The sequence below is a fragment of the Uranotaenia lowii genome, chromosome 1, assembly GCF_029784155.1.
Source record: "Uranotaenia lowii strain MFRU-FL chromosome 1, ASM2978415v1, whole genome shotgun sequence".
In the NCBI taxonomy this organism is placed as follows: Eukaryota; Metazoa; Arthropoda; class Insecta; order Diptera; family Culicidae; genus Uranotaenia; species Uranotaenia lowii.
This window is the reverse complement of record NC_073691.1, coordinates 61,117,333-61,141,594: the sequence shown is the minus strand read 5'-3', so window position 1 is coordinate 61,141,594 and position 24,262 is coordinate 61,117,333. Positions and strand designations below refer to the sequence as shown.

The 24,262-nt window shown below is 33.8% G+C and overlaps 1 protein-coding gene across 1 annotated transcript; it reads left to right on the top strand.

Annotated features, from left to right (window-relative positions):
- Positions 1 to 442: 442 nt before the first annotated feature.
- On the top strand, positions 443 to 22,517 carry LOC129737906 (glutathione S-transferase theta-1-like). Its single transcript, XM_055729073.1, has 2 exons — positions 443 to 953; positions 21,783 to 22,517. Exons 1-2 carry the CDS (start codon positions 836 to 838, stop codon positions 22,349 to 22,351), a joined length of 687 nt encoding a protein of 228 aa, XP_055585048.1. The 5' UTR covers positions 443 to 835; the 3' UTR covers positions 22,352 to 22,517.
- The last annotated feature ends 1,745 nt before the right edge of the window (positions 22,518 to 24,262 follow it).

Genomic DNA, 24,262 nt, shown 5'->3' with positions numbered 1-24,262 from the left:
ATATTTGAGTCTTCTACAGTCCTACTTGAACTACTGACATGTTTTCAGATGTTATTTCTAATTGCTCATAATTTTTGAGGTGTTTACTGCTATCAGGTCGATGCATCGTCAAGTGTTTAATAAATGATAAGCAAGTTTTTTGGTGAGAATGTTTTCGTTTTCGTCCAGCAAACAAGTGGCTTAAAGTATGCAACACAAACGACCTGAAAGCTACCCCTGCATTGCTGTATGTACGAGGCAATGAATTTATGAACATGAACTCTCAACGAATGTGTATGAATCCAAACTGATACGAGCGAGTCCGTTGAATGGAATTGTTTTTTTTTTTAACATCGCCACTCAATAATGAACCTCCGAACTCAAACCCAAACTCGGCATGTCCCTCCAAGCTAGCTGGCTAGAGCTATCGCGCAATCCATCCGGCCGCTTAAGCTTCAGACGAGTTTCAAGGCGCGCCTCAAGCGGACACATTTGCAGCCAACGCGTGAAGTCGGTTTCTGTGAGACTGACTTCCTTTGGACTATTCAGATCCAAAGTTTAAAAAAAAATACAAGCAGCAATAATTAAAAGTGCTACTGGCTTGGTCGTGCTCAATCAATATCAAGTTCGGTTTTGGTTGACCTGGAGACAGCACCGAGTGACTTAGCGCGTTACTAAGTGTGTGATTAAATTAGTGCCAACACAATTGGTCTGAGAGAGTGTTCTGAGGTTCGAACGAAAACGAAAATTTTCGGAATTGATCTAAGTTGTTAGCGAACTGTACATATTTTGTTGAAGTAAGCCGAATAAGCCGGTTCAGTTTGAGTTCAGTGAGATCATCCAAGTTCTTGAAGCAATGCCTCGCCCGGTTAAATTTTTCTACGACCTGCTGTCGACGCACTCGCGAGCCCTGTACATGTTCTTCGAAGCGACCAAGATTCCGTACGATCCGATTCCGGTTTGCACCACCAAAGGTAAATGGGTTGTCCTTTTTTCTCGAATCAATATTATTGTTGAGTTGTTTGAATTAAACTTACTCATTGTTTCGAGTCTTGCTGGAACCATTTTTTTATTCTACTGTTAGCAAATGTGTCAATTTTATAACCATCCATCAGTTTGAAGTGTAGCCTAGAAGTATTTTTAGAATCAAAGTTTATTTGAAAGTAAAGAAAAAAAAATCTGCTAAACGGGATATGAAAAATCACCGTAAAGGCATTCAAAATCAGTCTTGAATTTTTTTTAAATATTTTTTCCCCTTTCAAAATCGGCAAAATAACATGCACTTTACTTACAAAAATTTACTATTTCAGCTGAGTTGATAATTAGGCTCTAATTACGACTAAGGTTAGGATGCACTTGAAAAAAAATCTTATTTTGAATATAACTCAATAACGTGACATAAATCTATATATATAAAAAGCAATTATCTGTATGTTTGTTTGTTTGTTTGTTTGTTTGTTTGTCCTCTATAGACTCAGCCGTCTTTAGAGCTAGAGGTCTGCAATTTGGCATGGATACTCATTAGGTCCAGGAAGGATGAAAAATGTTTTCAGATTTTTGGATGACCCCTTCTGAAGGGGGTCGTCCATACAACACAAATATGGTTTTCGCGATATTGACGTTATTTTTTGTCGGATCGTGTTGAAAATTTGCACATGAGTATTTTGAAAGAAGAGAAATCGATTGCAGTTATCAAATTTAGGGTCAGGGGTCGGCCAAAGGGGTCGTCCATATCAACTGATGAATGTTTTTGCGATATTGGCGTTATTATACACCAGATTGTGATGAAAATTTGCACATGAGTGTTTTGAGAGACGAACAATCGATTACAGTTATCAAATTTAGGGTCAGAGGTCGGCCAAAGGGGTCGTCCATATTCACTGATTAATGTTTTTGCGATATTGGCGTTATTGTACACCGGATTGTAATTAAAATTTGCACATGAGTGTTTTGAGAGACGAGAAATCGACTACAGTTATCAAATTTAGGGTCAGGGGTCGGCCAAAGGGGTCGTCCATATTCACTGATTAATGTTTTTGCGATATTGGCGTTATTATACACCAGATTGTGATGAAAATTTGCACATAAGTGTTTTTAGAGACGAACAATCGTTTACAGTTATCACATTTAGGGTCAAAGGTTGGCCAAAGGGGTCGTCCATATTCACTGATTAATGTTTTTGCGATATTGGCGTTATTGTACATCGGATTGTGATGAAAATTTGCACATGAGTGTTTTGAGAGACGAGCAATCGATTACAGTTATCAAATTTAGGGTCAGGGGTCGGCAAAAGGGGTCGTCCATATCAACTGATTAATGTTTTTGCGATTTTGGCTTTATTTAACATTGGATTGTGATGAAAGTTTGCACATGAGTGTTTTGAGAGACGAACAATCGATTACAGTTATCAAATTTAGGGTCAGTTCACTGATCATATTCACTGATTAATATTCACTGATTAATGTTTTTGCGATATTGGCGTTATTATACACCGGATTGTGATGAAAATTTGCACATGAGTGTTTTGAGAGACGAACAATCGATTACAGTTATTAAATTTAGGGTCACTGATGAATGTTTTTGCGATATTGGCGTTATTATAGTTCGTATTGTGATGAAAATTAGCACATGAGTGTTTTGAGGGACGAACAATCGATTACAGTTATCAAATTTAGGGTCAGGGGTCGGCCAAAGGGGTCGTCCATATTCACTGATTAATGTTTTTGCGATTTTGACGTTATTCTACATTGGATTGAGATAAAAATTTCCGCATAGGAGTTTTAAGGGACGCTCTTTTGCTTTCTGGTTTCAAATCTTGACTCAGGGGTCGGCAAAAGGGGTTATTATCTGTTCACTGTTTTTACGATATTCTCTTGATTGAGCATAGAATTGTAATGAAAATTGACACATGGAAGTTTAACAGAAAAGATAATTAATTTCAGGTGTCAAGTTTTGAATCGTGGTCAAAAAAAAAAGGCCGTCCATGTCAGTTGCTCACTGTTTTCGCGATATTGTCGTGATCATGTATTGGATTGAGATGAAAATGTTCAGATGAGGGTTATAAACTATGAGCAATTGACTCCAGGTAGCATGTTCCGTGTCAAGGGTCGGCGAAAATGGCGTCTATATTCACTATTCACTGTTTTCAAGTTCCTGACGTTATTTTACACATAATTTGAAAAGGAAAAATGGCACAAGGGAGTTTTGAGGAACGTAACGTTGGTTTCAATTATCGAATTTCGGGCCATGGGACAGAAAAAGAGGGTTTCATTGAAAGTTCAGTGTTTTGTGCAATAATTTTATTGGAGGCAGTTAATTGATACCAATTTAAGTGTGAAGGTCGAGCTAAAGAGTCGTGCACATAAAGAAATAGTACATGTTTCTGCCATAATGTCTAGATTTTGCAACCGATCGAGAAGAAAACACTCTCACATAAATTTTAATAAAAATCCAATCAACCGTTTAATTTGAATTTCAAGTAATAGTAAAAGTAGCAAATTTAAACACTGTTGAATTTTTTCCCCAAAATTGTCGAAAGAATGTTTCGAATTCATTTTCTAAACTCATTTTGACGTACCAATGATTTAAAGCGAAACGAAGTTCGTACGGGTTCAGCTAGTAATATTAATAAGAAGCAATCTCAGGTTTTATCTCCCTCGAGTAATTGTTTTTTCTTCATAAATTTAATCATATCAACACGGTGTCTCTAAGGGAAAACTTTATTTTTCGAAAATAAGCATCGCTAATGTTTGCACCATTCGAAAGCTGGGACTTTCCCCTTTCATTTGAGTCCAAATTTGAAATAATCCACCGGAGGGTCTAGAACATTTTTTTTTTGAAGATTTTTAACCTTTTTAGTGGTTTTTTTTTTTTTTCAAAGACAAAATATACTAACCACATTGAAAACACTCGTCTTACCTTTAGCGTAAATCCAACATCATATGACAGTAACATGTTTTAATAGGAAATTTCCCTGGCTACCATTTTGTAGAAGACATCAAAGTGATACAAATTGAGAGAAAAGATTAGGAATGTCACAAACAGAGTGATTATTATTTCATTTGAAAAATGTAAGGGATTTTATTACCACTGATTGTACTAAGACCAGAAAAATATTCTTCAAGCTCAGTTATTGATTGTAGAGTGTATAAATGTTCAAAACGGTTTATTTACATTAGAAAATTCAATCTTTTACATGAAATTGATCAGGTTTATCTGAAGTTATAAGAATTTGTAGGGTTTTATTCTGGAAAAAAATGTCTCCTGTCTTTCTTGAAAATTTAGTTATTTATATTTTGAGCTAAGTTAGTTTGAATACTTTATTAACAAACATTTAGGACCAGGAAACAAATTAGATTTACTTCTTACATTTAAGCCCAAATTTTAAATAATTCACCTGGATTTCAAAATCAAACATCTTTGTTGAAAATCTTTCATCATTTTCGATGATTTCTGAAGGTTTTCATACTTTTCACTTTTGATTGATTGTTAAATCTTAGACACGGCTATCACAAGCATGATAAAGTGTCATATATAAAATTTAAAAAAAAATCGATCTATTTTTTATGTTTGATTGCATAAATTAATGTTTTTGGAGGCACTCGTGTATGTAAAAATGTAGTCGAATTTAAGTTTTCAAGCAAACATTCTAGATTGTTAATTTTTCTCAAAAGTACACGACCTGAACCTAATATATTTCATTGATTTTTTTTTAGGAAAAAGGAAAAAGGAGTTTACAAAATCTCAACATCAACTTTGTTTTCAACAATTTTAAAAACGAAAAAAAACGAACACACACATATAGGATCTCAGTGAAACTTCATGTTTCTTTGAAGAGATCTAAATACTACTTAAGACTAAGCGTACATCTTTCAAGGATATAATGGCTAGCATTTTACTAATGCTAACACCACCAACCCACAGAAAGAGTACTCACGGTGTGTTTATAGAAGATGTTTAAAAGAAAAAATACAGTAACTCTAATTTTTTCAGAAATGGAAAATTTAGCCTTTTCTGAATCATTTTCAGGCGAAATTAAAATATTTGGTCGGTGAGTCCCCATACGTTTTGTTTTTTTTTTTGAAGATTTGTAGTCCATATTTAGAAATTTTTAGCTGTAAACTTATTCCAGTGCAATGGAATAGTAACTTTTTTCATTGAAAATTTATTTTTTTATTTTTATTCAAGTTTTTGTCATACTGAAACAATGAAAAATTTCAACGCCTGGAAAGATAAGTGATTTATATTTTCAGAAAAACTCATTTTTTTATGAATTTTTAATTTAAAATTTTATTATTTGTGATATCATTGCTTTAATTGGTGTAATCTCAATGTAACTTTAATTTATATTCGTATGTGTATATCTTGGAGAATTTATTCTAGTTAAAAAAAATGATACAGGAATAAGAACAGTCCAACACCATTTGATTGGTTTCCAACAAAATATTTAAAATCTTTTCTTTTTTTTTCAAAATTGTTCTTTGAAATATTTCCACCATATGCAGGCTCGCCCTTTAGAAAACATAAATTAAATTTTTGATGACACCACTCTTTTGAACGCATTTTTGAACTTTGTTCACCTTAGTTTAATTTTAAACATTTCCTAGCAGACCAATTTTCAATAGAATTTAAAATATTAAATTTAGTTAAAAGTACTTGCACTGGAATCCGTTTATCTTTCGCTGCATAACATTCATGATAAATTTCTTTTTCCCATATTTAGGTGAATAAATTTTCTTTCAATCATTTGAACTTCATTTTTGCTAAAGAATTGAAATATTGATGATATTTTGGATTTCATGATCAACAAAACGATGAAAAACGTTTTTTTTACAAGAGAAATTTGAATTTCATCGGCGTTTTTAGACCAGATTTATGCGTTTTATTTTTTTTATGGGTTTCTATGGTTTATTCAAATCAAGGATTTCAATAATTTTTATCATAATTGATATAAAATTATAGAAGTTATGATTGTTTAACTGTAACATTAATGCTTCATTAAGGTTCTATTTAATAATAAAGAGTTAAGTTCAGTGTACAGTAGAATAACTAAAATAAGTAAGGGATGAACAAAATATGATGAGTCTTACGCGCTGCAGGCTAGCTTGCTATCGATCATATGCAATTCACTTTCACAATTCACAACAATTCTCTTGATTTTTGTAAATTTTAGATCGACAAAAAGTTTGAAATGCATTTTTTGGAAAAAATTCAAATTTATCAGAGTTTTAGACTAGATTCATCCATTAAATAAAATTATTTTAAAAAAAAACTATAAATTACATTTTTAACAAAAAAAAAATCAAGAGATTATTTAAATAATATAGTGGGTTGGAAAGCATAGAAGCTTAGATTATTTAACCTTAACAGTAATGCTCTTTGAATAAAATGGAAGAATCACAGAGTACAGCAGGGTTACAAAAATTGAACTGGAAAATGATTAAATAAATAGGTTAAAGGAAACTCCGAGTTTTTCATGATCATTGTATCAACAGACAGTAACAAATTAAACTAGATTGAACTGCTGTAGCGATTTGCTTTGAGTCTGAAGTGCAGATGGAATTTTGAGACAATTAAATCAGAAGAAGTATAAATAATAATTTCTTTTTAAAAATTGTTTTTAACTGATCGTTTACTTTTGAATATTGATTTTCTTAATTTTTAAAAGCTTCAGTTAAGACAAACGTTTCTACTCCCGATCGAATAACGATAAGCGTTATCACAAAAAAAGTATAGCGCTTCCTAGTGTTAACTTATTTTCTTAATCATTGAGCTTTTTTCTCGAATAAAATTTCCTCCAGTGTTGCCGCAATCAGAAAATCTAAAGACAATGGATTCAAATAGATTCATAAACGCATTATAACTAAGCTCGTAGAATACTTTTTCTGGTCTAAGTACAATCAGTGGTGAGAAGTTTTATTAGATTTTTCAAAAGAAATAATAATCACAATTTTTTTTGTGACATTCCAACTCTTTTCTCTCAATTGGTATCACTTTGATGTCTTCTACAAAATTGTAGCCTATGATGTTTGATTTACGCTAGAGGTAAGACGAGCGTTTTCACAGTGATTAGCATGTGTTTCCCTGGCAATCTTCATGGGTGAAGTAGTTGCACATCTTATTCTATGATCTATTTTTCAAAATAAATAAAAAAATAAAATTAAACTTAATAATTTATAACATTAATTAATTCTTATCTATTTCGGGCTATTGACTACGCACAATGCACACGGGTCCAGAAACGAAATTAAGCGGGTAACAAATATTAGCGTCTTCCCCTTAAATTTGATGCATTATAATGTATACAGTCTTAGACAAATTTTTACAACAACTAAAGGCGATCATTTAGACTGGAATTGACACGAATGCCAAAACGTTGGTAAAGTGTCATAAATAAACAAAAAAAAAAAAAAATTTTTGACTGGAAAATTTTTAGGGTGGTTCATAAAATCTCTTAGATCCGAAAATTGTTTCCTAGCTGTGATAAGATAGAGGCTAACTTTAATACTGTAGAACACAATAATTCATTAAACTTTGTCGAAGACACTGCACATCTATCTCTTGAACTGAAAGTTTTTTGACAACTTGTTTTCATGAAATTAGGGTGGTCCTTTAAAAATCACTTTTTGCTTGATATCTTTTCTTGGTAATATTTTATCAAAATCATTTATTCAGCAACATTTTAGATAATTATAATGCGCATCTTTTGTTGATAACGAACTACCAAAACTTGTTTTTGTTTCGAAGTTATGAGGCAATATGTGTTGTAAAATGACTCTTTTAAGGCTTCGATAACTCCAAATGGAGCAAGTCAAAAATTATATTGTTTATTGTATTTGAAAGTTCATGTTACAATCTTTACAATATCAAAAAACTGGTTATATGTTTTTTGATTAATAGGGAAATATTGTACATTTGTTCTTAAAGAACTCAGAAACTACTGGACCGACTGATGTGAAATTCGGCATGCAGGAATTTTTTCGAGTAAAGAATGATATCTGTGGAGTTTTGAGTCCGTCGAACTCAAGGGAGGGAGGGCTCACATACAAAAAAAATCGTAAAATACAATAAAAACGGTAAAATTCAATCTATTGACAAGGTAATCTCATCAAAAGATTTTGAAAATGCTTACATTTACATGTTAATGTTTAGTGTACAAAGGCCCTTCCCGTCAAAGAAAAGGAGGATTCCCATCCAGTATAAAGAAAACACGAGACAATTCTTATCAGGAACCATAGCCAGATCTACAGTACAATACGTAATTCTCCTTAGAAGAAGGCCAAGACCAAAGGCCGAAACGTCGGATAGTATGTAAACGTACTGTTTATTAATCACAGTTATTTTTGACTGAAATTGCCAATCGAAAAATCTGCAAAATAATTTTCGGATCTCAGAAATTTTATGAACCACCGTAAATTTTTTCCAGTCAAAATGACCGCCTTTAGTTGTTGTAAAAGTTTGTCTAGAACATTAAATGCCTAATTTCGTTTCTGGACCACTGTGCAATGGGCAAAAAATGTATAAACCGCGAAGAAATTCAATATCAACCCTCCTACAATAATAAAATCCATGAAAAACACTTACGTTGAGTGAAAATGTCCGAGAATCAACTGGACATAGTTTCAAACGCCGCGCGAGCTTACGATCGAAGATAGAATGCATTTTTAACCCCTAATTCTGCTACATTTTTGTTAATAATCCAACAAAAAGCTAACTTGGATTTGAAATTTTTTTTTTACAAAAGTAGACCTAAATATCTTGTGTGATTTTTCTCGAAGAATCGAATAATGACTGTTTGAGCCACTGCAAGCTTCGGAAAATGGAGAAATTGCTGATTTCAATTCCCCTACATTTTTTTTCGATAAATTAATAAAAACTTGTCCGGACTAAAAAAATTGTGAACCAAATGGCAAAACTGCAATATTTGATCAGCGACTGATGATTTATTCGAAATAAATAATTAACTTATTGAAATCATAATAGTTTTTTTTCACAATTCTGTGAGTATTTTCAATTTTTTATATTTTTGGTTATACAAAAAGATTTCGAAATTTCCTAATAAGGCTTGTCGAAACAAGTTTAGAAACAAATGGAGAAATTTAATTTTGTTTGAAAGTTATATATGTATCTAGTAACTGTTTAGACATTTAAAAAAAATCTTTTTTCATAACACGTAGCTATTTGAATTCGTTCAAAAACCTGTCTTTTTCTATTTAATTAGTGACAGTTGGAAACATTTCTTGGGAGGTATAAGAAATAATGGAACAAAATTCATAGAAAATTCTTAAGCCAAGAGTTTAGCATTAAGAAATTTAAAAAATGAAGTATCCATCGGAAAGAGAGCATTAATGTTGAAGTTCATCGCAAAAAAAACAAAAATTAATCTATGGTGTTATCTTATATGAAAAACGATGAAACCTAAGGAGTGAATTCGAAAAAAAATGCAACACTTGGTTTTGTGAATAACTTTTGAATGCTGAAAATTTATGAAATTTTCTGCGAAGTTACCTGGTAATCTATTCTTTACATAAGCAAATTTTTGTAATGTTCTGTCAAGTGGTTTTTGATATATCGTCGAATAAAGAAATTATTCGACTTTAATTTTTGGGCAACACGTGCGCCATCTATAATGCATACTATGAACCACCTTTTTTTAAATCAAGGCTGATTTTGATTAGGTTTGCTGTTTCCTGAAGCTTGACCTTAAAAATAACTAAAAATTTTGAATTTGGTCGAAGTTATTTATAGCAAATTTAGTCAATTGTCCTCATTCGGCTCAAAAACAACATATTTGACTTTTTATCACCCCATCACCATTTTTGCGTAATGACACGATTCCAGATCCAAATTTAACAGAGTATAAACTTTTTGGGACCTATTTAAGTGATTTGCAGAGAAAACGGTCTCATTTGGAGGCAGTCTTTTTTGTATTTTTAGCCATTCATCGTGTCAATCGTTATGCAAGACTGGGTAATTTGCAGTTTCCACAGATCGTTAGCCACCTCAAGTACTAAGCGAGACTTATCAATGATAAAATTCTGATTGGAAACCTGCCAGGTGACCGCTATAGAGTTCGTTTTGCTGTCCACTTTTTGAAAATTTTGAAAATATCTCCCCACAAGCAGTCCAAATATTTTGCGCACGATTTGTCCACCGTAAATATTTTGTTTATTTTATCGGTGGGTAGCTTTTCTACCATGTAGAATCTAGTCAGACCTATTGATAAGTCAGCAAGACGAACCAGTATAAAAAAACTTGACTTTTTGTCACATCCTTTATTCACCATCCTTATGCATGAATGAATATTTTCAAGCCCGATCCTGCCCAAAAAAAATTTGTCAATGAACTTCAGTATTGGACGCTATCTCAAAAACCACTTGACAGATGGTCACGAAATTTTGTACACGTACAGATTACCAGGTTACTTCAATGAAAATTTCATATATTTCCATCCATGCATTCAAAAGTTATTCACAAAACAAAGTGTTACATTTTTTTCGAATACACTCCTTAGTGTTAAAGTTGAATAAAAATATTATTTTAATTTGATTTTTTTAAGCGTTGTAGGAACAATATCCAAATAATTTAAGCAGAAATTTGGTAATTTAACAAAACTTGTTTACAGATATCGTTGTGGAAACTAATGAACGGTTATCAAAATTTTGTCAAATCTGTCGAAAACTTCCAGGTTTCCGAACGTCATGTACTAATCACGTGTATTTAAACAAACACTGCAACATAAATGTACACATTGTTCCTCAATTTTCACCATCAATCAATTTTTGATTTTTCACTATAATCAATTTTAAAACGCGTTTTTACTTTAGCTTGTTGGCTCGGGGCGAACAGAACACCATTGATCGGGGCACGTTGAGCATTTTCGGCCGTAGAATCTAGCAGCGAATTCAACTCGATGAAGTCAACTGAATTATAGAGCTACAGCTTGACCGATTTCATCTGACTAGTTGGACTGTCTATACTTCCATATTGAAACTAACTCGAGTGAACTTCGAATTGGTGCTTCTTTCTTAAAAATCTGTGGATTTTTATCAATTAGATACACATTTAATTGTTGCTTTTCTGGACCCCATTCATGCATTTATGTGTTCCTGACCCTCTACAAAAGAGAACCTGAATAAGTGACAAACCTCTTTAAGCGAGAAAAAAAGTTCAATCACTTCGACTTCGCTTATCCAGGTTCGACTTTAGTAAAATTGTTTTGGAAAGATTTAAGGAAAACAAATTTTCCGAAAAAAAAAATCCTGAAGCAGCTGTAGATATAGCTTCACCTGAGCATCGATTTCACTTTGATCATTAGTTGTGTATGACAATGACGTGTCGTCTGCAAAGAGTCAAGATTTCCCTTCAAGCCTAGCTGTGGAAGATCATTCATGAACAGAAGAAAAAAGCAAAGGTCTCAGATTTCTCCCTTGCGGTACGCCGACTGTCAGAGGCAGATGCACAACCTTGTTCCCGCCAACTACAATATACTGTTCTCGTGCACTCAGGTAATCTTAAAATAGTGTGTTAGCTGTTCTTTTGATACCATAAATATGAAACTTTTTCAGTAACAAAAAGGGGTTCATTTGTGTCGAAGACCTTTTTCAGATCCAAATATAGGATGTCAACTTGCTTTTCAGTATCTAGGTCCAGTAGAATTCCGCCCACTAGCTCACATGCTGCCGTCAATGTACTCGAGCCGATTCTAAACCCGAATTGAAAAGTGTACAAACTTCTTTGGACTTCCATCAGGCTAGAAGCTAAATTTTTTTTCAGAATTTTATACAAATTTACAAATGAAGCTTTCATAGGTTTTTTGCTCTAATTTGAACAGCTTCTGAAGGTACGATCAGCAAAACTGGAGCAAAACAGGAAGTAAACCTAAAACTGGATCCAATCGTTTTTTAATCATCGAATAAGTTGAAGCAGCGGAATACCTTCCGTTAATTTGATTAGTTTCGTGAGTTCAAGACTTGTGGGCTAATTTTGCTCTATTTTGTTATTGTATTACACTTTGTTTCGATTAAAATTTATTCTTCTTTAAATTCTAAACTAGAAAAAAAAAGATTAACATCAACATAAACAATTCACTATGGCTCCTATGGGAAACTAAGGAATACAGTTGAAAACATTGCATCGAAAAATGTTTATTTTGTGACATGAGGTCATCTATCGGTCTATGCAGTCATCTATCAACGTCTTTATCTAAATGTGTTGTTTTTGGTGCATATGGTCCAGTTCTCATTCCAATAATCTACCTTCTCATAATAATTAGGTTGATTCTGTTATCTTACCTTTAATGCATCAGATAAGATTGAACAGTACGTAATACCTAATACAAGTCCAGCTGGATCAGGTTGAAGTCATATAATATGATAATAATTGCAAAAAATGTGTGTTATTTATATTTTGTTTAAAAAACTGATTTCAAATGTAAAAAAAATGAAAAGGTATTCGAGAACTTACGGATACATGTATTTTTTGCAACAATCTCGATAAAAATGCAAGTCATATTCTCGTACACAAAACAACACAATATAAATAAATTCGACAACTTTTTGGAATGTACACACATGGATGTGTGATCGAAAAAACTACACCAGAAGAAGGAAGAAAAGTTCTTGATCACATTTTACGCATCAGATTTTGGTAGTTTTTTTTCGTTTTTGCTCCTGTACTCAAAGCTTCATCGTTCGTCTCAATGGTTTTCACTCAACCTTAAAATACGATCACTATTGAGGATAGGATAAAGCTGTTGTTGTTGCTGCCTCATGTTTGGAACTATACCTATTCTCAGGTGTTTGTTTTGATCGTGGCTATGCTTTGAAGGTCATTTTTGTTTTCTAGATTTTACCACTCGCTACAACTAACCGACGACGATGGCGAGTGCAAACGGTCACGCACGCACCTCCACCATCTTGGCGGTTGGGTTCTGTTGTAAAATTTGAACAATCATGTATTACTGATGCCAGAAGGTTCCACCATGCTCATATTGATAGTCGATAAGAGTTGTGATCGTATAAACAAATGGGTCATAAGAACAGTTTTGGAATCATAAACTTATCTTCCCAAAAGTAGATAAGACTGCTTCAATCCTCAACAGTCAGTTTTATTTATTGATTGTTTTGAAAAAAAAAACATTTTTTTTTAAATTATTTGTTGATAAATAACTAAACCCAGATGTGGCAAAATTGGCTACGTTAAGCACTCTTACAAAGGAGTGAACTCAGAGTATCTCATCAGCTCGACTGATGTTCACTGAGCTACCCAGCAAGACTTGCCGGTTACTAGTCGATCGCAAGCGCAATCCGTACAAAGGTGAACCGGTATGCTTATTGAGATCACCGACTATTGACTGACTGGAAGACTGACTATGGCTACCTAGGCTGGGCTCATTCGGACGTTCAAACGATTTAGTAGACGATAGCATATTTTTCGAAATCTTACGAACTATGTACATTAGATCGCTGCAAACTGTGTAAGGAAAATAGCGAATTCATAATTTTATTCACCCTTTATATTTTTTTTGGTTTTTACTATAGCAAAAAATCCCTGTAAACTTTTAAAGCAATTCATTTAGTCCTGATTTGGGGCCAGAAGTTCCAAATTTGTATAGAAAACAAAAATTTTTCATTGAAAAATCACCAGAGGAGTACTGAAAATCACAAAAAAATACAACATCGAATGATAAATACTCCTTGCCTTGGTTTACACTAGGGTTACCATACGTACTCTAAGAGTACGTGTACCCTTTTCCGATCAAGAAATGAGCGTACTCTTCTTTTTGTGAAATTTTACGAAATGTACTCTTTTATTTTCGGTGAAAGGAATTTAAAAAAATTGTTATGTACGTAAACTTATTTCTTCCGATACATGTAGAATCTACATTGTAGATTGCATTCTTATATTGAAAAAAAAAAATGTCTTTATGAAAAAACATTTTTTAAATTGCAGTTTTTTATCAACTTTGGTGTGCTTTCTCAGCATAAAATCGAAAACTTTGAATAATCCAACCTAAAATCCTGAGCATTTGTCATGTAAGTCACATATCTTGCAACAAATTGGCGGTATTTGAATAACCTCCAACATCATGATTTTTGAATAAATGACGTTTGTCTTTACAATTTTGAAAAATTTTCTCAATGTTCTCTTTTTGGCGTTGCAGGGTATGGTAACCCTAGTTTACACTTGATAAAAACAATTGTTTTTCTGATTTTCATGATTTTTTTTAAAGCGCTTAGAAGCTAAACCTGAGATTTTGTGATGGTCCCACAGGCCCATTTGGGTCCTTCCTCCACTCCATACGCTTCTTTAGGAGTGGAAGGGACTATTTATCCTCTGGTTAGTTGTGTTTCTGTACGACTGTAACATTCCTTTCTTCATTTTGTGTATGAAAATCAAACTGTTGTACGCAATCCTCTACCCAACTGTCAACCATTGCAGCATATCAAGCATAAAAGCACTTGGAGTATGAAATGATAGTAGAAATGATAGCAGAAATCGTTAACAACGTACTGCGAATCTCAATTCCTACCGAATGAGTAAAAGATCGTAGAAATGGTTATTTGAAGTCGGATTAAATCGAATATGATTAGAAGACCGCCATGTTTGCAGATTCTGAAGACGATTTCGCTTAATTTGTTTTCCCGCGTGGGCTTCAAGAGAGAAAATAGTCTTGTTGTTTTCTCAGCAACCAGCAGTGGAACCAAATTGCTATTTTGATGTACGGGAATTCCATCCTTGAACGTATGGATGGAATATTTAGAAAATTGTCCAATGAGGGAAGCAGCAAATATTGTCGCTGGCAACGGTTTGCATGTTTTGAGAGCAAAAACTTGCGTTCTCTTGTATTCCTTCAGTATGTACGAAAAAGGTGTCAAATATTGTCCAATTCGATAGCTCTTATCGTTTTAGTCAGATGATAAAAATGTTTATGAAACGTAGAACAAAGTTGTTGGGAATTATGTATACCTACAAAACTGTTTGCTGGGCAGATGCTCCAAATATTAGCGATTCAACAAAAAATGTTAAAAATATCTGTTAAATCTGGCCGAAATTTTTTTTAAATTTAAAGTATTTATTTAAAGCTAAGAAACGTGTTTTTACATTGCATGGTAAACTAACTAGCCTATCCTGACCTGACTCATATCTAACTGCCATATTCATAACTTGGATCAACAAATATTTAATACCACACAAAACTCCTTTTTGAATAGCTTTCTATTATTCCACCTCACTTCCCATAATTCTTTTTTTAAAACATACAAACTAGTATCGGCCACCCACAAATCGTATGAAATCGCTTTCGTTACCAACCATAATGCTGCTGTTGAATAATTGTTTGCAGAATATTTTCAATGTCCATGATTTTCAATTTTAGATGATTTTTATTATACTTTCGCACCATTTCCAAACTGCATTAGCATTTTTACATGATTTTAAACGATGCATATTATCATCCATGAAGCCACAATTACTGATTTCCAACATTGTACATTTCTAGTTTTCTTTTATTTGGAAATCTTGGAAGAAATGAGTTTATAGTTCAAATTTTCCAACACATTTTTCCATTCAACTGACATTTAATTTTCTATTTCAGGTTTTAATAGCATTTTATCTAGAGCAGGGGTTTTCAGATCATTTGCTCGGCGGAGCACTTTTTAGAACCAAAATTTTTGGCGGAGCACCTACATTTTTGGAAGAAGGAAAAACCCAAGTTTTGAAAAATGTATAGCATTTATCGTTCAAATCAGTTATGCCTTGTCATCGTAGTCAATAAAATCAGTAATGAATGGCTACTCTTTGAATAGTTTTGTTTTTATTAACAAAATATGTGTCATCACAAATTAATGATTTCAATAGAACAAATACGCTTTCTTGGATTTTTCAAGCTGTAACAAGTTTGGTTAAATTTGTGTCAGTTGTAGCCTGACGTTTGGTTCCGCGCTTAGTCGGGATCGGTAGTTTCTCTTCGTTGCGATATATGTGGAAAATCCAGACTCACATAGATAAGTTGTGGAAAACGGCAGAAAAATAAGCTTGGCTTTATCGTACAGCCTTTTAAATTTATTTTTTCAGTTGACACCAATACTCCTCCTACGACTTTTTGGATACGAATCTTTCTTGAAGCTAAGAATCCGATGTCATATCTATCAAGGATTCATATTCTTGCGATGTTAATGATTCTGGTTTCTTTATCATAAAAATAGGCTGTTCCACTCATTTAAAGTCTTCGATCTTTTTATCATTTTATGATTTTCTTCGGGGAAATTTGCTGGAAGCTGTTCAACAAAACATTGTGCGGCAAAACATTGTGATTGTAAATGACTTTATTAGACACGTGGGCCTGTTAGGCCGATGACATAGTGAGTGCGATGCGATGCGAATTGGCGGAAAATTTACGGACGCAGCCTACGCGAACTCGAGCGGCGGAACAAATTGACATCTGCTTCGCCGCGTTGAGTATGTCAGGTATAAGCGATTCACATACATTTTCATCAAATGTGGTTCACCGCATTGATTCGCATTCACCGCATCGCATCGCATCGTATTCACTATGTCATCGGCCTTAGTTTAAGTTTACACTAAGAAATACAAAAATAAATTTATCAACGAAAAGTTTTGTGATTGTCATAATTCCTGGAAATTTTCGGATGATAACTTCAAGGTTATTTCTGATGGAATGCTTCTTAAATCCGGAAAGCTGTCCAGGTTGAGTGATTCTGGCCAAAATTTGATTATTCTCTTGATAGTCATGATGATTTTGCCATTTTAATCGAAGATTATTATTCCTCTACCTTGCATTGAAAGACTGAAGTCATTCTTAATTCAAACAGGCGAGACAACGTTTTTCTACGAGATAACCAGTGATCTTCTGTATGAAGAAGTAGCGTGGAAAGCTGGCTAACCATTTCTTCGCACTATGTCTTGAATAACCCTGAATTTTTCGGTCGAGCCTTAATAAAGCTGATTATTTTTATGCTTTCGTCCAAGACTTCCTTCAAAGATAATGATAGTTTCTTCATAGCGAGTGAATGTCGATGAAGGATGTAATGAATACTACCGCAACTTTTAGTATTTTCTTTGATCTTGGCAACGGCTCCAGACTTGGCCAGTATTTCCAACTTTAGCTTTCGCACCGTCCATACATACATCAATGCAATTTTACCATGGAATATTGTTGTCCGTAACATAATCATTAATTATTTAGCTTGAAAATTTCAGCCCCCGACGTGGAAGTTGGCAACGGTTTGCAAAGAAACAAATCTTTTTCGAAACATTCAGAACCTTGAGAGCGAACAAATATCATCAGAATTGCTAGTCCTGCTACATCTATGGATTCGTCAAGCGGTATGTCGAATTTTGAAGTTCTCAATCGCTTTCAACATCTTCAGCCATGTCACAAATTCGCCAAGAAACCGTGTTGTCAGATATGGCAATCGAATTTACCAATTCCACTGTTTTATTATCAACCATGATACGGACGTCTTCTTAAATACAAGGTTTGATTAAGTTTTCAGCAATAGTATGCGCTTCTCCAGCTTTTCTAATCGGTAGCTTGCCAAGTACGGCGCAAGAACAGCCTTTTCATTAAGTGTTTTGCACACTCAGTCCTTCAACACAACGTTGTTCGATCAAAGCAGTGCATTTTGACAATCCACCTTCTTTGCCAACATCCCTGCAGGGATTCAGCCGCCAGTAAAAACAAAGTAAACTAAATTTATTCGTTTGTACTATATGCCTTGTATTTTTTTTTAAATGAAACGATAAAAAAATATCTGAGTTTTTCAAAGGTGGTTTATGATATTCGTTGCGTACGTCGCGGAGCACTTTCAAAAGCTTCGCGGAGCACCAAGTGCTCCGCGGAGCACGACCTGAAAACCCCTGATCTAGAGCATTGGTTATTGGTAAGTCGAAATTTGTTGTTACATCTACACCTTCGTTTATCCACTCTCTTGCATTCCGCGATAGAAATGATTTCGATATTGATTCAATGAGATAGTATTCCAACCCCCTGGCAACTTGACGTTTCCCATACTAATCGCGTGTGCCAGTTTTTCTGGTTCTCTGGTTCTGTCAAAATCTCATTTTCACACAACAAACATATCGAAAGGGTGGATAATGAAATGTTCGATAAATTAAGGTTTCAAAAATATTTTTTTTATAGAAAAAAAAAGTTTTTGAAAACAATGATAAAGAATCACCTATTAAGCGGAAAAGGAGTTGATGAATGTCAGCGTTTCAAATGGCTTTTCCCAACAAACATTTTTGCTGATTAAAAACGCCAATTCTCTGATCGTATACTGTTTTGAGGTGCTGATTGCTGTTTCAGCTTTCTGGCTGAAGAAAGAAATATTTCAGCGTTGTTTCAGCGTATAAGGAAGTTTTATTTCAGCCAATAGAAAGTAGGGGAAAATTGGCTGAAGAATAACTCGTTCAGCCTTTGTCCAACCATTTTTGACACCTTCAAATTTGACAGCCGTCAGGATAGCTTCGAAAACGTCTTTCAGCAATATCAAACTTTTTGTTATTCATGATGAATCAAAATAATTATCTTTTGAATCGTTCTAATGATTCGAAATTTCTCATTTTGCATGATAAAATGGCCTTGCCGGGAAATTTACATTTTATTCTCGTAGCAATTTCAATTTTTTCATATGAAATTGACCTTGGTTGAGAAATATTTTGGTCGCTTAAGAGCGACACTTTCTGCTTCTTCTCAGAATGCATGGTTGGTTCTGCCTTCTGCGGCATGAGACCAACAAGTCGTAGGTTGAGTTCGAGACAAGTTCAAATGAAGAAAATATAACACGGGAGGGGAAAATAAGCTGGCAAACATCGGACATACATCGGTCAACATTCTTTTTGTTTTTTTTTTTTTTTTTGTTGCTCAGTCAATTGACGTTTCATGTGGTTTCATGTCATCTTCGCTGATTAATTTCTCCAGATCTCGATGTTTAAGGGCTGAACAGCAGCTTCTCTCTGAATTTGGGTTGCCTTCTTCGAGCAAGATAGCTGATTTAAAATTAGAACTAAACAATGTTTCAGCGGTTGTTCAGCAAAAAATGTTTGTTGGGTTATTTATGAAATACACAAGCAAATTTTAATTCAAAAATCTTTGTAATTGGCTTATTGCATAGTAAATTTTAAAACCAACATTTTATTCATTTCTAAACAATATTTACTTTGTTAGTTTTTTTTTTCGAAGAGATTCTTTAGAATCATTATATTGCTTAGCGAAGGATTCCATCCGAAACTTCAAATAAAAACCAACACATAATTTCAACAACAAGTTTCGATGGTTAACTAAAGCATCTTGATCCTGTTCGGCTAATCCTCTAAAACATCCCGTGCATCATTTGAAACCCGTGTCAGAGTTCGATTCATTATGATACCATAATAGTATGCTAAGTTTATACTTTGATGATTTTGTTCTACAATTTTTACCTCCAACTCGGTTATTCTGCACACCTTTAACACATCGGCATTAACTTTTAATCTGCCAATAAAACTATTGAAAAGTTCATTTCTGCAATCTTCCCATTTGATCGTACGAACTATTTTTTTTTAAATTAAACTTGCCGAAAGTTCATCTGTACGTCACTTGTGCAAATGCAAAGCCATCACCTCAACTCGTTTCCGCTTTCATTCTCAGTGTTTACTATCTCAACATATTTGTTAAACTAATATTTCATAACATTCAGCTGGATAAAATTTTACCGTAATAAACTTAAGGAAATAGCGGAACTATTTCAAACCGCGTTATGTTTAACGAAAGAAACTCATTACTCTATCTGGTGACGCCTTGTAACAAAAACACAACGGATTCGGATGAAAGATGACCATTTTGTAATCTTTGCTATAAACAGAAATTTTATTAAGTTGGAACCGAGAATGGAACACAAATAGATTGAAATAAAATTACTAATTTCATTGACAACTATTTTAAAATTTAATTATAAAGTTATTTATTTTTCTTTTTTTGCATCACTTTTGATTATGTGCCCTTTTAAAATGGTATTTCGTCAGTTGAATTGCATCCAAGGATGCCGAAACAAAATCAAGTGGTTTCAATGGAAAATGATCGTTGCCGCTGCTAGGGACGACCCAGGATGCATGAAAATAAACGTGACTAGTGCGACATCTACAATTTTGAAGACGGCACAGCAAACTCGACTAAACTGTCAAGTTGCCAGGGGGTTGTAGTATTCCAATGCAAAACCACCGTCCAAATCCTGATTGTAAAATATGTTTTTCGAAAATAATGCTTTAGCTTTAGACTCTGGAACTGTTAGTTTCAATCCTCCTTTATCAAAGTCTAAGTGAAGTTGATTTCTGTTTAGTTCAAAAATGTAACCATTGCAAATAAACTTTCCTGAAACTGATTTTAATTCCACTAAATGACTGTTTAGAGGAGGAAAAATTTGCGAAACATACCATAGCTTTAACAAAATGTGAACGTTTAAAACAAAACAAAACATCTCCCAGAGGAAGAAATCGATATTTGATCCGGCTTAATCGTACAAGCAAACTTATCTGCACGTTGTTGCTACGTGAAAAACTACATCATTTTTATCCAATTGATTTGCACGTAATTTGTACGAAAAAAATAAGTAAACGCTCCCCTAATAGGAATTTTGTTCTGTGAACATCATGTGCAACTTTCGTGAATTTTTAATGCGTTCAACATGTTATGAAGATGAAAGCTACTATCCTTCTATTATTTTTTATTTTCGTTTGTACTGCTGGTAATAAAATGAAATAAATTGAATTTCATCATAAATAAAATTTATTTTCATCAAAATTCGTCACACTCTCAATACACTGAATTGATTATTTAGTAAAAACACAGTTGGTTTGTTGAATCCTACAGAAAATGGAAAATATTTAACAATTACAAATAGAATCATCAAAATGTTATATAATTTAGCTTGTTAGGATCAGTAGAAACAAACTTCAATCCGGGGCGATTTGAAGCTTAGACTTCTTTTCACGGCCCTTCCTCGTCTTCTCCACGGGTTTCTTCAAGCTTTCTTCGTACAACAAAAACTACAGCTTTAATTGAATTAAATTTTGACAGGGAAAACAATACATTTTTAAAACACGGGATTTTTCTTGTCCCCAGCAATTTAATCAAAAATAGGAAAAACAGAAACAGGTAAGGTAAGATTTTCAGAAAAGTTGAAAAAAAAATGCAAGAATTGGAGTTATAATTTGTGGATGTAGCTAAAAATTTGAGATTTTTTAATGGAAAAATATGTCTATTTAAAAAAAAATCCAAAAAACACACTGTTTGGAATGATATTTTCCAAACATCACTTTTAATCATAACATGTTATATTTAAGATCATAAGATTAGGAATTGTTAAATTTTCAGAAAAAAGTAAAGACTTCAATCATTCATATTGCGAAACACCATCTACAAAATGCTATGCAAAATAAGTGAATTTAAAGATGGAATGCATCTACACGATTTTCCCTCAAATTTCGACTCTGTGATGCATTAATTCTTACATTCCAGGTTTCAGAAACAAAAAAAAAATCACATTTATTGCAAAAATCGAAACTCCTAGCACTTTTTTAGAATATTTGAAATGGGGTTCGACCCACTATATGAAAATTTTGCCAATGAAGTACCCAAGCAGTTATTGATGCAAAAAACGTTTGCCAGACATGATGACACAACTAAGAAGAATATCTAATTCGTTAGTCACACCTACTAGATTCTGTGCAAAACTATTAGCACATAAGCAATAAAATAAAGTACAGTCATTAGAATGCGACTTTCACTTCACTCATTGCAGGTGAGCACCTAGCCGACCATCACAAGGAGAACCTGGGCCGGTTTCAGCAAGTGCCAACGATCATCGACGATGGCTTCAAACTGTCCAATGGAGTCACGATTCTGAAGTATCTGATCCGCGAGAAGCTCATCCCAGAGCACTGGTACCCGAGGGATCATAAAACTCGTGCCCGGATCGATGAGTACCTCGAGTGGCAACACGACACCACCTCCAAGGTGTTCAATGCATTCGTCCAGCAGAAGTATCTGGCCGATGCAGCGAGACAAGAAGAGGGCAAGGACAGCAATCGGGTGGAACAGTATCGGCAACAGGTCAATCAAAATCTCAATCAGCTGGAACGCGACTGGATTGTGCCCGGGCGATTCATCGTTGGCGATCGGATAACGATTGCTGACATTCTGGCTGCTTGTGAAGTCGAGCAGCCCAAGATTGTTGGCCTGGATCCGTTCGCCGGAAGACCTCAGCTGGCCTCGTGGGTCGAGAAGGTTCGCTACACCATGAGTCCCTACTATCAAGAAGCGCATCGTGATTTTTACAAATTTACCGAAAAGGTGGCGATGAAAAATTAAGCTGGCCTAATTGACGGAATTGATTGGATGTTTGTATTTTACGTGTAACGTTAAGATGTCACCAATAGCTTTCATATGTATCATATACATTTTGAATATCTACTTAAGACTTAAGCTAAGATCGAGTGTTGGAGTTTAGATCATTAAACAATGGTTTGATAACTAACATGTGTTGGGTATACCTTTTTTTCGATTTTTTTTTATAATCGAAAGAACCTCCCTATTCGATTGAAAACGAAATGGATCCGCTCAATCCCCATGATCATTAAAATACTGTATATGCCGTCATACTTCAATTCAATGCATTATAGTAGAGGACGCGATGCCGCTAAGTAACACCTGTGGCTGTGTTTAGTTGGCAACAAAGGCAAAGCGAAAAGCCGCGAATATTGACGCATCTGATCAGTCATCTTTAGATACTAAGGGAAACAAAAAAAAAGGAATTGATTACCTACACAGAAAAAAAATCTGAATCCATAACAACACTGAAATAGAAAACCTTTATCATTACATGACGTGGAACGCGATTTATTAATGTAAATTTACAAAATAAAAAAAAGTTGAATCCTTAACAGCACTGAATTCGTATGACACGAACATTACTTGACATGGAACGCGATTATTTGATGTAAATTTACAGCACATATGATGTAAATAAAAAGAAGCATCATATATGACGGAATTTTCAGTGCGAATTAAACATTACATGTCTTAAATATTTTACATGTCTTTCATATTTACACGTCTGTTGAAGTTTACAGACGTGTAATATTCAACTCGCACTGAAAATTCTATCATATGTGATGCTTCTTTTTCGTTACATCATATGATGTAATTTTATAACTTTTTTCTGGTCACACAAAATTCTTAACAGGACTGAAATAGAAATTTCTTAAAATTACACGACATGGAAAGTTATAGGACATTGAATTTGAATTTAATTAATATTACAATACACTGAACGCGATGATGTCATGTAAAAATAAAGACTGTCAAGAACAGAACCATAGACTAATGTAAACAAAGTGTCAAGTCCAGTCGTGCACCAAAGTATTTGTTTTAAGCAGTTTTCCCGCGAGTGAGGTTCCCGGAGATCTTCATTATGTAGGGATGCGGTTCCGGAAGCGGCTCCATTTTAACACCATGTTGTTCTCTGTGATGTTACTCAACTTAGGATTCGGGGAAGAAAATGAAAGGTTGAAGTGAATCCTAAAAAAAATGTGAGCTGAAAAAAATTTCTGTCGCTAAATAAAATAAATTAATTATACCTAAATTAAGGTTTAATTTTTTGAAGAGATGTGAAAATTCCATTATTGAATCATATAAACAAAAACTAAAACAAAACCAATTCCAATTGGAAAGTTTCTCTTCCAATATTCAGTGATTTTATTATTTACATAATTTTTATTTTACACGTTGCCAATTTTACATAATTTTTTATTTTACACGTTGCAAAATTTTACTGGCGTGTAATTTCCAACTAGCACTGAAAATTCCGTCATATATGATGCTTCTTTTTATTTACATCATATGTGATGTGATTTTACAGATTTTTTTCGTAGTGTGTATCGCTTGTTTACCTGTAAAAAGATCAATCAATAAGTCTTTGAAATTTTATCTCAAGCTATTAATTATTTCAGGCTGATTTTTCTCTGTACTCAAAATAAGCAAAAAACAAAAAAAAATAAAATCGCCAGTATTGCGCCAGTAAGTATAGAGGATTATAACACATTAGATATATCTCGCCAAAAGAAATGTTACAATCATCCGCACATTTATCACTCTACACACAACGAAAAAAATCTGTAGAATTACATCATATATGATGTAAATAAAAAGAAGCATCACATATGACGGAGTTTTCAGTGCAATTTGAATATTACACCTCTGTAAATAAAAAAAAACATGTAA